This window comes from Leguminivora glycinivorella, chromosome 2 (genome assembly GCF_023078275.1).
Source record: "Leguminivora glycinivorella isolate SPB_JAAS2020 chromosome 2, LegGlyc_1.1, whole genome shotgun sequence".
NCBI lineage: Eukaryota > Metazoa > Arthropoda > Insecta > Lepidoptera > Tortricidae > Leguminivora > Leguminivora glycinivorella.
This window is the reverse complement of record NC_062972.1, coordinates 11,567,536-11,585,317: the sequence shown is the minus strand read 5'-3', so window position 1 is coordinate 11,585,317 and position 17,782 is coordinate 11,567,536. Positions and strand designations below refer to the sequence as shown.

Here is a 17,782-nt window from a genome sequence, read left to right as displayed (position 1 = left end):
ATCTACGAGTTATTAGGCCATGACAATTTTGTTGCGAGTAATCGAGTTTCTTCACAATGTCGAAACTTATTGGAACGAGTGGCTACACTCTAAAAAAAATTTGGTTGCTCCTATCAATATTTTGATAGTCGTAGTCAAGCATCTTGATTCCATACGAGCCTGATAAGATCTTAGACAAATCAAATAAGGTAATTTTGATTGCTCTTACTTTTGTAACGTAACTGAGCCGATTAAGATCTTGTTCAATACTTCCATGAAAAATAATTATGCGAACTAAATTACCTTAGTAAGTTCAACTAAGGATTGAATCAACCTATGTTACATAGTTATGCCTAACAAGTTAATAATTGAATCAATGCGTACAATGGTTAGGAATAACAAAACACCTAAGTTATTAGTTCAATCATACATTTCCTTGTTGTTTTTAGTAATCAGCTTTATTTGAATTATATAAGATCGTAATTGTAGTGATTAACTTCACGTCAACTAAGAGAAAACTGCTCTTAGTTGGTCTTCATTTTTTAGAGTGTAAGGACCAGTGATCGAACCTACGACTTTAGAATCAAAACCCTAATCTTCTTCTATGGAGGTTCACTATAATTATGTATGTTACATAGATATATCAGTCAGATTGCAATGAAATTGGTCTGAGCATGGTCTGAGTATTTTAACGGATAATAAAACCTATATATGTGCCCTATACGAACTTAAATTAGCTCCGTTTTGTCGTGAAGGACGGACAAACAAACAGACACACACACTTTCCCATTTATAATATTAGTATGGATGTTGCGAGGAAACTGCCAGGTAAATACTGTTATAGTTTAACAAGGCTGTGGAGATTTAAAGACCACACTGTTAGCTGTTACAGAATAAATAATAGTACTTATACTTACGCACCCTAGAGAAAAGCCACTTCCTACAAAACCGAAGTTAGACAGCAGTTTAGGGTCCAAACATTTCGTCCTTTTCTTATATCCTTTTCGTCAATTTAGAGTTGTCAAAAATCAAGTACATTCACTATCATTTACGGGCAATTTAAACGCGGCCATTTTGGCGCGCTCGATCGAGTGTAATCTGACGTCTCACGTCTACGTCTGGCCGTACACACGAGTTATAGCGAGAAAAGAATGACTCTTTCTCGCTACCACTTACAGATGTCAAGTGTAACATGGCGTCACATTGCGGTTTGAGAATTTGTGCAGGAATTTAAAAAAAAAACACTTTTTGAAAATTCAATATCACTATTAAATTACGCTAAATTTCAAAAGTATTTTGTAAACGTATGTATTTTAGTAATAAAGATTACAAATAAAAATATTTTGGCCATGTTGGAGTTACGTGCACATTCCTTAATTTGCTGCGTAACAATCAAACCGCCGATCGCAGCCAAAATCACTGCTATCTGATATGCTGAGGGGCAACCCCGGAACCTTACATTGAGCGTGGAAAGAGACTCGTACCCACTGTGGGAAACAGTGTCATGTTCTCGAATATTTCTAAATATTTAAATATTTCTAAAAATTTGACTTTTTTTCAAAAAAAAAAACTGGTGACTGAACTCACTGCAATTCAATACTTGACACAACCTACATATGTCGTTACTTAGAAGTTATTAAAATATTGTGCTGTGAATTTCGGAACACATGTATTATACAATTTATAAATATTGTACAACCTGCGTGATAACCGATTCAGATTCACACAAACCTGTTTTACTGAAAATTGGACAAAAAAATAGGAATTACCTTTTTCCACACGGAATACCTCGAGACACAGTAGGTCATGGCTTAAAATATCCAAATCGTACATTTAGTTTGGTCTGCCTGGAATAATCGAAGTGGTCGCTCCTCTGGTGCCGTAGCCGAATGGCATTTCTCCTACGCGAAACGAAAACGAAACGCCGTGAAAGGTAGTCTGGCTCTGTCGCGCCAATACGCAAGAGCGATAGAGATCGATATGAGCGAGCGTTTCGTTTCGTGAGCGTTGGTGCCATTCGGCTACGTACCCTGAGAGGGCCTGCCAGCCTAGCCGAAATGACAATCGTTGGCGCTAGACGCTCGAAACGCAGTCTTGCTCTGTCACGTCAATACGGAAGAGCGATAGAGATTGTTAGCTACGATAACGATATTATCATAAGGGTTTGTGCATGTGGCTACGTACCCTGAGCTGCTATTCTCGTTGATATTCGAACGTTAGTTTCAAGCAGAATCGAATTCACCAAAAGCAACAGGATCAAGTTTAGAGTATAGGTACAAGGTAAATAACAACTAAATAAAATGAATCTTTTCTTATATGCGCTTTGGCTTTTTTGACTCGCCTGTGTTTAACAAGCGAAGGGTACAGAGGCCAATATACCCGGCACCGCACGGCCAGAGAACGTTATTGCTGACGTGTATCGCGCTCACGCACGTACAATCCTAAGCATTTATTGTGCCTAAAGCAAATTTGCTTGCGGGTCGCAATATCCAAGTGAACGGACCCAGGGGTGCCGTAATGAACGTTTTTCTCTGTATTCCGAGAAGTCAATTTACTAAAGGTGTAATAAAGGCTAACGGTTTAGTAGCCTCTGCTGCGATGCCTCCTCTTTGCACTAAAATTTTATTGTCGCATAATGTAATCAAATTGTGCATGTGTGTGGGGTAGTTGAGCTAAATAAGTCTTTACGGCATAATCCTTAGGTTTACAGAGAATCGATACCGATGGTAATAATTCTACCCATTAGACGAAATAAATTGTTCTGATAGTCGTTTGTTTTACGGTCGGAACAATGGTTTTGTTGGATATAAAGTTACCGCGCGCGTATAAAAACGGCATAATATTGAGATAGCCGGGAAGCTAATAAATTTGGTAACAACTTTTAAACCCACACAAGTGAATGATTTATAATACAGGAGGAAGCTACAAAGATGATCTTTATCGTTTATTCTTAAAACCTCTTGGGACAATTTATATCAGAATATTACCTCTCCTTAGCGTCTATAAAAGAAAGTTTAAAAAGTTTTACGTCGGTGCTTAAACCATGTCCGGCCAACCATGTCATAACACATTTATTACTTAGAATATTGTTTGTCAAGTAATGAAGGTAGCAGTTATACGTATATGCTGCTACGATTTTTGGATACTTGCAATACTTGTATTTGTATGTATTAGATACTGTGGTTGTAGACCTGTCTCGCCAGCATAGCATAAAACATTTTAGCTAATAACTTAATTTGTCATTTTGTGAAATCTTCAGTACCTATCTGATCAACAAATAAATTATTCGTTGAACTCTCAAAAATTCGCCAGAACTGATTTAAATTTTAAAATTGCAGCAAACAACGGAAAACAAAATGAGATTTTGTCGAAAGTTGGTTGTCAAAATACATTTTGGCGTAATGTTGGTTGTCAAGTGAAAATTGGACAAATAAATGTTCGGCCCTAAAGCAGAACAATTTGAAAACAGATTGAAATACATACCTACGTTATTTAAGTGTAATCGGTTAGATCAATTAAATCTTTACTATATTCGAATTCGAACGAACGATTACGAACGAATTCTGCCACTATAAGTACATACACACTGTTATTTAAATGCTAGGCGTACGGTGAAACGGGTCTTAATATAGGCGCGATCTAGTTGTGTATTCGCAAAGGTTTGCAGTTTGGCGAGGATTCAGTTTTCAATTTGGGATATTATCCAAATATGGGCGTCCATGAGTTTCGTATTGGTTACGTGATCATAATACTACTACATCAAAGTTGAAAAAAATTACCATATACCTAAAATAGTGCTTACTAGATAAAAGTGCGGAATAGAGGAAGTTCGAAATGAATGGCGATAAATGAAAATGCGATCGAAGGGAGTGTTTTAAATCGCCACGAGTTGCCAATTACCTCATCGCACGTGCATTTTGTAACGTTTTACAGTACACGTGACCGTGTAATGTTTCGACATAGGCACGTAAAGTATTACTTTGCGCAGTAGTGTGGTAGTAACGCCATAGTTAATGGTAAATTTAATTGTTTGTTTACTTCAGAAATACTTATTTACTCGTATGCAACACATGTGTATAGTTGTTTTTCGTATCAAGTGGCCAATTAGCATTAGTTCAACCTCGAGTATGTAAATGAAATAATCTGAAATGTAATAGTGTCAGCAACATAGAATTATAAATTAGAATCTTGTGCTTAATGAGAAAAAGTAGAAAGTACTAGAAATATTTAAAGTCACACACAGGTCGAACGCGATTAATTAACATTATTTTTACCTTTTTAGGGTTCCGTAGTCAACTAGGAACCCTTATAGTTTCGCCATGTCTGTCTGTCCGTCCGTCCGTCCGTCCGTCCGTCCGTCCGCGGATAATCTCAGAAACCGTTAGCACTAGAAAGCTGAAATTTGGTACCAATATGTATATCAATCACGCCGACAAAGTGCAAAAATAAAAAATGGAAAAAAATGTTTTATTAGGGTACCTCCCCTACATGTAAAGTGGGGGCTGATATTTTTTTTCATTCCAACCCCAACGTGTGATATATTGTTGGATAGGTATTTAAAAATGAATATGGGTTTTCTAAGATCGTTTTTTGATAATATTAATATTTTCGGAAATAATCGCTCCTAAAGGAAAAAAAAGTGCGTCCCCCCCCCTCTAACTTTTGAACCATATGTTTAAAAAATATGAAAAAAATCACAAAAGTAGAACTTTATAAATACTTTCTAGGAAAATTGTTTTGAACTTGATAGGTTCAGTAGTTTTTGAGAAAAATACTGAAAACTACGGAACCCTACACTGAGCGTGGCCCGACACGCTCTTGGCCGGTTTTTTTCCCAACGTTTCGGCCAGGTTGCACTGGCCGTGGTCGCGGAAGACTGACGTCCCAGCAAAGTGTCACCGGAGATGTAAACAACACAAAACCACCCGATATTAATCGCGTTATGTTAATTAATCGCGTTCGACCTGTGTGTGACTTTAAATATGTGTACAAAGCGCGAGAACTTAAAGTGTTATAAGTACTAGAAAGTCTTTATGCTTAGTTAATCGGATACGGTTTCCTTTGTATACACATTATACATACAACAGCATCAAACATAAAAAAGATGAATAAAAACACGAAAAAAATAACACATCAACTTTAAAGCGAAGCGGTATCTAAGTCCCTCGAGAAAAAAGTAAGAAAATGGCATCAATACTGCACGTGAACCTCTGAATAAATGTGGTGTTATATTCCTGAAAGTAATTATGTTTCGATCATTATCATAATTTTCATTTTACTTGTTAATTTTTGTATCAATATACCAATATACATATATTGTGAGCACTTTTTAGCACATTTTTGTAAATTGATGGATGACCGTTATCCATTTATAAGTATTTACTGGTCTTCCTAGATATAGGTTGTATTTATAATAAACATTTTACACGCTTACCCGTAAATAACCTGAACCGCAGGTAGTATGCATTGACATACTACCTGCGGTTGATTACTGCATTGTTGACTACTGCATTGATATACCCCTAATTTCGTCTGAGTTCAGGTTTTAAATTTTAATTATACACGAATACCTAAGTCGTACTAACAATTTTATTTTAATTATAGCCTACTTAGGTAAGTAAAAACATAAATCAAGGTACTCCGTCTACGATAAAAGTATGTGCAATCAATAAAATACCATTTTACCTAAGAATTTTAAATAATTAAAATATTTAAATCATATTTAGGCAGCACCTAACTACAAACTCTTGACTGGAGACATGATTGATTAATAGTGCCGAGCATATAATACATCTGGATATCGTGATCGTACCAATTCCGTCACGATTAATCTCAATTTATTAGGGCAATACCCTTCAAAGGGCGTTGCATCGCAAACAATTTCCGTGACTCCGCGGGGAATTATATGGGAAGGCAATATTTTCTCTTTACAATGACAGTACAACAAGGCAACGCTTTCAGGCAATGACTTGTGCCGGGGGTGAAATAAATATTTGCGTATCGCAGCGCGGCGCCGCCCAATGCCGGCTGCCGCTGCGTCTCCAGCCATCACGCGATCTCTCTGCTCAATGAAAGAACTTTATTCTTCCTTAAATACCCCTAAAGGTATTCAGCAACAGTCGGTGCTTTATCTGCAAATTATGGGCACACACCCCGCGCCTAGCTCCAATCTACTCTGTAATTTAAAAACCCGCTTCATGTGAAATAGTGATAGAACGAACGAAATAGCCTGGTATTAAGTAGGAGCGTTATGAGACCAACAGTAACGGAGGAAAAGTAGTTAATGGAAAGCCCGTAACTACAGGTTTTAATATTTTACTCAACTACTCAAGAGATTTTGATCAAGAAGCTTGTTCAGATAAGAAGTGACGTAGACTATTTAAAATATTGAGTGAGTAACAAATTTGCGAGCGATCGGCGTGATTCGCAACTTTTCGCGCAAGTTAGCCGCAACTTGGAGAAACTTTTCAGCCGTGTTTCCGAACCTTATCGCCCGTAGAAGTAACAAGCCGAGATAAATGAAGTTTAGTTGCTCTTAATTTAATGGTTGGCCGGAAGTTTTGGGGACGTGACCGGATGAGAGGGGCCGCTCCTTCTGTACAATTATTATCCAATTATTAATAATATCCAGTCATGTGGGGCACTTGGTAACTTCTTGAACAAGTAAGTTACGCGTTTATCTTAAGTTTCAAAAATATCCTTATGTATCTGTAAGGGGTTCAATTGAAGCTTAATTATGTTATAAAACCGAAAATGTTTACGGGTTAAGGAACTTGTATTTTATGAGAATTACGCCATTAGACTCAGTGGTGAGAGTGAAAATGAATACCTAAAGTGACCAAGAGTTTGATTGGATTTAGCGTACTCGTATCACGAAATTGAAATTATACCAATCGTTACATATTGGTTAAAAAACCGGCCAAGAGCGTGTCGGGCCACGCTCAGTGTAGGGTTCCGTAGTTTTCCGTATTTTTCTCAAAAACTACTGAACCTATCAAGTTCAAAACAATTTTCCTGGAAAGTCTTTATAAAGTTCTACTTTTGAGATTTTTTCCATAATTTTTAAACATATGGTTCAAAAGTTAGAGGGGGGGGACGCACTTTTTTTCCTTTAGGAGCGATTATTTCCGAAAATATTAATATTATCAAAAAACATTGTTAGTAAACCCTTATTCATTTTTAAATACCTATCCAACAATATATCACACGTTGGGGTTGGAATGAAAAAAAATATCAGCCCCCACTTTACATGTAGGGGGGGTACCCTAATAAAACATTTTTTTCCATTTTTTATTTTTGCACTTTGTTGGCGTGATTGATATACATATTGGTACCAAATTTCAGCTTTCTAGTGCTAACGGTTACTGAGATTATCCGCGGACGGACGGACGGATGGACGGACGGACGGACGGACGGACGGACGGACGAACAGACAGACATGGCGAAACTATAAGGGTTCCTTGTTGACTACGGAACCCTAAAAATGTGAGGTATTTTTCTACTCAAAAATTGGAATTTATTGTTGAGTCATTTTAAAGAGTCCTAATTAAAATTGTCTCTCTAAAAGTATACTCGTGATTTCTTAAACCGTAATGTAATTTAAAATATTGCAAAAAGTATCACGGGATTTATGAGAAAAGTTAGGAATTATGAATGACTCTTTTAAATTCGGCATTTAGATGTAGACTAACTCAAAGGCAATATTTGCTGAAAGGAATGTAAATCCATTTATTACTTTCTTAGAAGTAGTTTATACTTACATGGCAGCTAACACAAGACAACTAGCTAGGTAAGTAATACAAAACGTATATCCGTTACGCTTACTATAATTTCTACTGCTCACTTTATGGAAATAGTGCATGTTATGCAATTTCACTAATTTCCTAATGACTATTTTTATACCTATCCACAATACAAACGTAATGATGCAAGATGCTTATAATCATCTTTACAAAAAGACACGTAACGTTTAAAATCCCTTAGGCAAATTTATCTTGTCTCGTTTGTTTAAATCCAAGAATACATCAGAAAAGCGAGACCACAAATAGTCATCAATATTAAAAGAGTAGCTTACGTTTCCTTTGTTTGAGAATTGAACGGTTGAAGGTATTTTGTTCCCTTGTGTTTCACTTACAACGTTACGGGCTCCTACATAATTTGTTATATATGCGAGAGTGAGTGAATGAGACAGGGCGTGTGTGCACAGAAAGCCCTCGCCGCTAAGCCGGTTCAGGTGAACGAAAGGGTTGAACAATAACAATTCACAGATACACTCGTACTTGTTACATTGTCCCACTGTGGAACTTACTGCGTGAGACACGTGTATCAAGAGATCTACTCATGCGTAACAAGAGACTGTTTATCCAATACTTACAACAAACGTATTGTTTATAAATTAAAGTTCGGTAAAATTTATTTATACTTCTATGGCGTTATTCATAAACGCTTTAAATGTAGCTAATAACCGTTTGTTATCTGTCATGTTGACTTATGTATTTGTGAGAAAAGGACAAAACACTTTTTAACTAATGAATGAGTTCAGTAATTATTTTTTAATAAGGGGGTTAGATAAACTTTACTGAATATAAGCACTGTTTCTTTTAAATATGATTTCATCAAGACCCAATTTCGTGAGACTAAAATTTATCTATTATTTTTTAAACGAATCGTCTTTGTAAGCTGCAAAATAATTTCAATTTGGAACATATCTGCAGCTCCATTAAAATAATATTTATAGCACTTTGCAGTAGATAAGTAATTATTGATGCAGCGGTACGCTTTGGCTATTAGACAGTATTTATTGACAGCTTGCATTAACAAAGTTCAAGTAGTAGTTACGTACCGTGAAACAAGTTAGCTAGTCTCCTCCGAGTTAAAGCGCTCTAGTGGCTTGAGCTAAAGTCAGTCGTTTTCATCGGGGCACCAGATGCATATTTTAATTTGATTTAAGTTTAAAGAAACAATTGAAATTGACAAGCAGCTGCAGTCGTGCGGCTAGAAATGGACTGCTACTTTAAGATCAATATTCAGTAAAGAAAATAACCTAAATTTCTTTCGCCGTGATTTTTCACAATAGAAAACTGCGTGTTTTGAAATAAACAACGCTTTCTTTTTTTGTTAAAAATGAAGCGAAAGCATTTAGATTGCTAAATTTATGAAAAAATTTACAAACTGCAGTGATTAAAGTCATTTATTTATTAAAATATGAAAATCAGTCGGAATGTCTCTTACTCTTTAGATTATTAAGAACGAGACTGTTTCAGGAAATTTAAATACCTGAGTAAGAATACCTTTGAATGGATTTTGGATTAGTAAGCTTAATCAACAATTATGGCTTTTGTGATGCCTTGAGAGTGTAGTATTCTCTAAAGTCTTTTAAAAGGCGTCTTTGTCTAATGCGTTTGAAGGCATGTTTACAAAAACAACATAGGTAATAACAACACGAGACATGAATTTACAGAAAACTAAAAAAAATGTCTTCTTATATAATAGTTATTGGAGAGAAACCTTGTATAAGTGATTTTATTGAGAGGCCAATAGTTCCGAAATATACGATTACACATTTCAAAGACCAATATTTTTGGAAAAAGAATTAAAAATAAGTTCGTCACTTATGCTGTTTTTGTAAAATTTTGTTAAACATGTTCTTTTTGTAAGAAAACAAAACAAGTTTCTATAGAAATTATATTTTGTATTATATGAGAGAGGTACAAGTTTATCTTAGTTAACTACATACATACATACAATCACGCCTGTATCCCATAAAGGGGTAGGCAGAACACATGAAACTACTAAAGCTTCAGTGCCACTCTTGCCAAATAAGGGATTGAAAGAAAACGAAACTGTGACATTGCAGTGACAGGTTGCCAAGCTCTCGCCTACGCCACAATTTAACCCATATCCCATAGTCGCCTTCTACGACACCCACGAAATGAAAGGGGGTGGTGAAATTCTTAACCCGTCACCACACAGGCAGGTAGTTAACTAGTGGAATTATTTTAATCCTCACATCCGCAATGTAGATATGTAGTTTTTTTTTAAATGGGTATATTTTTGGGGTCTGATTTTCGACAATTGGGGTCATTGTTGGACACTATCTTCAGCAGAAGTAAAGTAAAGTTGTAGATCCTGCTTAGACGAATGCTATGATACCAATAACTCAAATTCGCAAAAAATTTTAGTTATGTTGTTTTTGTAAACATGCCTTCATTTTTGCATTGACATTTGTTAGCGATATAATCACAAGATGACAAGCGCCACAATTACTTCCGTCATGTGATATCCGGCTGGTTTAAAGATAAAATATATTTCAGTTAGTTACAGTTACTACGTATTTTTTTATTTATATAATTAAATACCCACGATCTCGGAAACCGCTCTAACGATTTCGCTGAAATCTGTTATGTGGGGGTTTTCGGGGATGAAAAATCGATCTAGCTTAGCCTTAGATCCCAGAAAACGCAAATTTTCGAGTTTTCATTCGTTTTTATTTCGCATTAGTAAACGCAAAATATGGTCGTTCATGTCGCCGACCGCGCATCGACTAGGCGAAGCTCAGTCGTAAGAGGTCGATCTAATGTTCGCAAGCACATCGCAGGTGTGGGTTTCGAATCCAGTCCAGAAATAAAGTATTTTTTTTTGTATTTATAAGAGTTTTTTTTTAAATCTAAAGACGTGATATAATAAAATAGAACCGAGCGAAGCTCGGTCGCCCAGATATTAGGTATTATATTGAATGCATCAATAGCATATTTTAGTTACCTGTGTCCGAGATGACATGAACGGATACGGAGATGATATAAAATAACTGCAATCTGTTTTTAGAGAATATATGTAGGTATGTAGAGATTGTAGAATATCTTCATAAAATGGGACGTAGTATAAACGGTTACAAATGGCATGAAATTTGTTAGCACGCCGACCGGAGAATTCAATTTGATTCATTTTTGCAAGGTATACGAATTCTTTTTTTTTTATATCACGATACGTTTGGATTATTCGATGAAAAAGATTGAAAAAAAAATTAAAAAATGTTATTTTGTTTTACTATAGTAATAATACGTAATCATGCGGTTCCTGAATACACTACATAGAGCTTTTATAATTTGTAAGTAGATCAGTGTACCTATTTAACTATCTGATAACCCAAACGAGCATTGCATGAAACTCACTTGGTTTAATTTACCTACTGACACTCGTGTTTAAATGCCTTTTATTATGTTGAAGCGGGAGTTCTATGTATAAGGATGACAAATGCTTGAAACGGTAAAAGTATGAATGAAGTTAAACTTTAAAAGCAAGAAGAAGAGATGGATGGTGTTTAGGTTGTTATAGAAATTTTAGAATGTTCTAGAAGCATTTTGTGCGAGTAAGATTGTTGTGATCCAGAGCCTGAATGTTATTATTATAGTCTTTCCTTTATTTTCTTTTAGTTGTATGAAGACGTTTTTCTAATTTCAATTACACCTACGTTTATTAGGACCATCGCCAGGTAATAACATACTTCAAAAGCCATAAAAATACGTTGATATATATTTATATAATATGTACACTAATTGAGTCAGTCAGAACAAAAATGTATACGTCTGGTACGTCTTGTTGTTTACAATTCTAATTAAGTATCAAATTTTTTGTTGAAATTATTTAATATTCGGAAATAATCTAAATTTGTACATGGTGCGCAAACAAGCTGTTAAATAATAAATGTCTTCGTCTCATTAATGTTATGTTTGAAATTGGTGGGTGATAACTTGGATTTTTTTATACAGTTTTTTATACTTCCTACATTTCAGACATCAACCGTTTTTTTTCGAGATCCTATTTACTATAAACAATAATAATATATGTTTAAACATGGCTTTTACAATAAAACAAAATGTATTTGTTACAGGTCTTGTGATAAACTGTGTTTGTTGCAAAAGGAAAACTTGTAAATTTTAACCATTTTCAATTTCCTAATGTAAAACCAACGTTGCGCGTTGCTGCTATGCAGGTAATATAATATATGAAAAATATCTACATGTTTAGTTTAGCCAGTCGTACTTAAAACGTTATTTGACTGGCTACCGCACTGGCATTACTATTATTATTGGGTGTATTGTGGGCCTTTCTGCGTCACGTCGACCAGCAGTGATTTTTTGTGACGGCTCTTTGTGATTAAATATCCTTACTTATTCCCGTTAAATCCAGAAAGTTTCAGATTCTTTGGGCTGTAAGGTCTTGTACCTCATATGGTACATCATGCCGCCCTAAGTATTATTATCGTCATGTTACTACATTTGTTTGATAAAATAAGTGGCGTGCACCGCCGGATTATTGTCAGGATTAGCTAAATTCAATCCGTAGTTCTTTATACTTTGAGAATATTGACTGAAATTTCACCACCTCCATTCACAGCATGGGTGTCCTAGAGGCTAGAAGTTGGCAGTGGGATACAGGTTCCATTGTTGTGTGGGCGATGGGCTGCAACCTGTCAGTGTGCAGTGTAATGTCACAATTTCGTTTTCTTTCAAACGCCTTAATTTCCAAAAGTGGCCTCAGCAGTCTCATATGCTCTACCTACCCTTTTGTGAATACATTCGTGACTGTACGTATTGGCCCTTGAATCAGCGCTGAGGTATCAACGCCGCGGCAGTAATGCAACTGCAGACTGCAGTTGATATTAATCTTTAAAACCATTGCATAATTTGGAATAGATTATTGTTAACATACTTACTCGTATAGTTAAGTTTACATACGGGGTCATTTTTTAGATATAAGTATATTTCATAGTTAAGTAAGTTTTATAAATTTTATTTAAATGTATGCATTATTTAAAATCATTAATTATTTTATTTAAATGTACCTATAGATGATAAAAGGCAACATGTAATAAACAGGAAATAAAATTTTTTAACGAACTTTACTGAATGCCAATTTGAATACACATTTCTACAAATAGTTTACTTGTTGATGCATTGAATTTTTACATGCGGGTTTATTCAAGATATACCTATCGGGTTATATTCGCGGAAACTTTTCATACATTTTTTTATCTGGCTGCTTTTGGATCGAATGGTGGTTTTAGTCACATATAATAAAAAAAATATGTACATTCTTGAGATTCGATATGCAGAGCTTTATTGATTGTGGTATTAAATAAGAATTTTTCACAGTATCAAAGATATATTATTATAAAGACCATTCCTCCATTCAATAAAAAAAAAATGACATTTTTACACAAACTGACACAGTAGAGCACATGAAGTATTGTGATGCGAGTACTCAGATAACGATATACTAGTACTTTTTATCACACCAAATGGCAAAGACTTTGTTGACTTCGAAAACAGATAGCAAAGTTGCATGTTATCCACAAGAGTGCAAAGTAATAAAAATTTTAAGTGGCTGTCTTAAGTGGGCTGGTAGAATTTATCTTTGATGATTTTGAATAGATAGATGGATTTGTTTTAATTTGATGCTTTATAGTCAGTATTTTGTACGTGTTGGTGTGGTTTACTCGGTGGCAAAGTTTGTTTAAAGAGCACTCTCCGAGTCTACCATTGATGCAGCTGCCTCAACGTGCCACGGCCAATCTGTCAGAAGCAACACGACAGTGTCACCTCTAGGCGGTCCCGAGAGGTCTGCCGGCCTAGCCGAAGTGACAATCGTTGACGCTACGTGACGATCGAAACGCACTCTGTCTCTGTCGCACTGCTACAGAAAAGCGATAAGGGGAGTTAGCTACGATACGCTTACAAAGCGCAGGCGATTGTGACGTTGGTTAAGTATTGTAAGAACACTGCATGGGCGAACGACAAAGTCTTATAAAAAAATAGCAAAAATGGTATCATTTTTTCCCTTAGAGGTACGGAGCTCTAAAAACAGCGAAGTAGCTTAATCATATATTATTCTCATGAAAACTTACTTATAATAGTTTACAAACGAAATACTTTAAACCTTGCAATGGGAATATTTCAGTAGGATCTCATAAAAGGGATGAAATTATTTCTTACGCCTACACAAGCAGCGTTGCCTGTCTAAAGCTTATTGAGTTAACTAAAAGTGTTCTTTAAATAAAATGTTCTGACATACTTAAATACTTGCTGAAATGATTGCTAGTCTCATGAGTTAGTCTTAAAATCGTACCTATTAATAATGTTTAGATCCTGGTTGACTATCTAATGCGCACTTGCACCAACCACTTAACTCAGGGTTAGTGGGCTGTCATCTGTCAAATTCCATATAAAATTGTGGGTTAACCCTCGGGTTAACCCTCCATATTCGTTGTTGCAAGTGGCCCTAAGGAAAGTATACGCTTCAAGGGACCATTTTTAGGGTTCGACTCAAATAAGAAACCTTTTTTAACCCCCGACGCAAAAACGAAGGGGTGTTATAAGTTTGACGTGTCTGTCTGTGTGTATGTCTGTCTGTCTGTCTATCTGTTTGTCTGTCTGTCTGTGTGTGTGTCTGTCTGTGGCATCGTAGCTCTCGAACGGATGAACCGATTTTGATTTAGTTTTTTTTGTCTGAAAGCTGAGTTAGTCGGGAGTGTTCTTAGCCATGTTTCATGAAAATCGGCCCACTAGGTCGCGGTCGGGGTTTTTTTCAAAATATATTACGTAATTAAACTGGTTCAATACAAACCAGATGTTTTTTAGGGTGGAGCTATTATATGATATATTTGATTTAACCCTATCGTGGGGTATATTGGTGGATAGGTGTTTTAAAATAAATATGGGGTATTGCAGATTTTATATCTTCAATACTCTTAAATACTTCCAGTAAACCAATGAGCCACCCCCTTACTTTTGAACCCTGAGTTCAAAAATGCGATAGCAAAATGATAAAATTAAACTTAGTTAAAACTTTCATTTTTTTAGCCAATTGACACCTTCACAGTACAAAAAAAGAGTCAGTATCAAAAATAGCGGATTAAACATCGCTTCAAAAGTAGTTACTTACCATTCTACATATTATATCTGCTAACCAAATCAGATTTGCGTCTACAAAATATGAGTACATATAGAATATTTAGAAAAATTATACTTATAACTGCATTTATCACACCGTGTAAGTATATTATTTATATCCGAAACCGAAAGATTTTAACTTCGCATTTCTGAGTGCAAAATAAAGATAAAATGTTATATATTATGACGTCAAGCAAATTTCGCCAAATAAAAATTATTGTGTAATTTTTTTTTACTTACATTGGATGTATTTTCACATAAAGAGTAAATGTTGTTATTGTTTGTCACTGGCACTTAAAATAAAATATTTACAATTAAAAAAAACTTTTTTGCAATGAATCACTAGTTATTTTTTAATATCTATCAACGAGGATAGTTAGATTATGTCCAATAACGGCATCATCGCTATCAGAAAAGCGTTTTGTTCTGGGAAATAATAAGTAATTGTAATTTTTTTAATGCTTATAACTCTGAAAGTAGACGAAATCCAGAATAGTATATATCACATTTTAATCTTCTAATATGATGAGGAATACGCTGTTACACCGTGTGTATTTAGAAAAGTTATTCAGGATGTCAGATACTTTTGGTGAGTTGTTTCATCCGTTACTTTTGATGTTGACTGTACAAGGTTCCGCGAAGGTACTCTTTTTTGTTAATAATACGTGACGCCCGGTAAAAGCTCCCGTCCAAGACAGTTTAATGTGACGGATGTGGAACAATTTGCTTCATCGTTTGTGATGCGGACTGCTAAGGAATGGAATGCTCTCCCACCATCTGTGTTCCCAGATAAATATGACCTCGGTCTCTTTAAAACGTCTACGACTACAATAAAAAAATGTGTTACTACGGATCCCGCACTGAGAGAAAATACAAACAGTTTTTATGTTCGTTCAACAAGTTTTTTGGTTAAAATAGCGCCTACGTGCTCTTTGGTTCAAACAACAAGCTACTTGTCATTTGAATCGGCAATATATTTGAATCAACAAGTCGATTTCATAAAAACAACCTGACACATATTGTTTTAAATATACGTTTGGCTGATTCAAACGGATAAACCGCAACAAGTCGAACTTGTTAAAATCACAATGCAAATTTCTCTCAGTGCGGCCCGCTAAGCCCGTAGTCTGTATTTCAGGCTGCAGGTAATTATAGACACGGTTATCATCGAAAAATAAAATGACACTTTTTAACCCAAGCCTTAAAAGGCGGCGATAACCATCACCGTGCTAGTAATTACGTCTGATATAGGTAACTATGTATTGAATGTATCGATAAAAAAAAAATTGTGAGAGTATCTTTAAAAATGTCACATGAATGACATATTTTCATGGAAATATGTCATTAATTTTCACGTGATAGATGCAATTAATAATTAGTTCTAATAATAACGTACATTTTTATTATCATACAAATTAAAATAATTACATTGAAAATTAATGAGTACCTGTCTCTCTGATACTTTAACATTTTTTATTATTACATACTAACATGTATACAAAATATGTAGCACCTTAATATTTAACCGTCGATCCTGTAGTCAGCGGCTTTAAAACAAGTATTTAAGGTATATTTTTCATTTATTTTGCGCAAACAGAGTAAGTAAATTTACGATTAAATATTAAATCAACGTTAACAAGTCAAACAATTGACTTCCTGGCTATTGAAATTCTAAGTGTTTATTATGCTATCCTATTTCCAGTAACTAGGTCATAAGGGCAAGGAAGAGGAAACCCACTTGTAAATTTGAACAAGTTCTAAATTTAGTTCAGGTTTCTTAATGTAGAGGGTCGAACTCAGAGATATTGTGATAAGTATATAAATATTTATGGCTTCCATTTTAGAGCTTTCTTCATAAACAATAACCTAACCACAAAATTAAATTTAAAAAAAACTCCCGACCGCGACATAGTGGACCGATTTTCATAAAACATGGCTAAGAACACTCCCGACTAACTCAGCTCTCAAACAAAAAAAACTAAATCGAAATCGGTTCAGCCGTCTGGGAGCTACGATGCCACAGACAGACACACACACAGCCAGTCAGATAAACAGACAGACAGACAGACACGTCAAACACCCCGTCGTTTTTGCGTCGGGGGTTAAAAATAAGCTCCGAAACCTTTCTATTCAAAACACTTACCGGCGGTATCTTTGTAACAAATCACAACATGGAAGACAAGTCCGAAGTGTATACAGAACAAAAGTTTTCCCAACAACATCATTCAAGTCACATCGCAGCGTAGCGCGGGAAAGTTCACATTAGTGCGACATGTCGTAGCACTCGTAGCGCCTGCGAAGTTCGTAGCGAGGGGCGTAGCGGCGCTACGTGCGGACGGCCGCGGTCCCGAGGAGCGACTGCGGCCGCTGCCTATTTGGCGGAAAGCGGACTTTTGCTTGTTTAGTCAGACTTGTGCACATGCGCTTCAGCATTTGTATCGTTACGATATTCGGAAGTTTTTCTTTGTTTATACTTGTGATTCTTATTATTAACTGTAAAATTAATATTATCATACATCTTCTTCTTATTTAAGAGCTAATGTAGCTCTTGTCGGTGGAGTATACGCCATATTTCCCTATTATCCGCTTTCCTCTTTAGTTCTTGATACGGCATGACACCGGCCTTCTCCTTGAGCTGGTCAACAAAACTCCTCCTGGGTCTTCCGCGCCCTCTTCTTCCTTTCACCTTTCCTTCTAGGATATTTTTAAAGAAGGTATCATGTCGTATCAAGTGACCAATTATTTTGCACAAAATAAAGTTCTGTTCTATATTTCCTTAATTAGTATATTCATATCAAGTATCAACTGTTGTCAAAGGAGTCAGACAGCTTGTTGAAGGATTCATGTGATCT

The 17,782-nt window shown here is 35.6% G+C and overlaps 1 protein-coding gene across 1 annotated transcript in view; it reads right to left on the bottom strand.

Annotated features, from left to right (window-relative positions):
* Positions 1 to 17,264, bottom strand: part of LOC125240108 (lachesin-like) — a 37,823-nt gene extending 20,559 nt beyond the window's left edge. Inside the window, exon 1 of the mRNA XM_048147957.1 lies at positions 17,074 to 17,264. Within this exon, the coding sequence (XP_048003914.1) occupies positions 17,074 to 17,155 (82 nt within the window). The 5' untranslated portion in view covers positions 17,156 to 17,264. The remainder of the gene's footprint in view (positions 1 to 17,073) is intronic.
* Between the last annotated feature and the right edge of the window lie 518 nt (positions 17,265 to 17,782).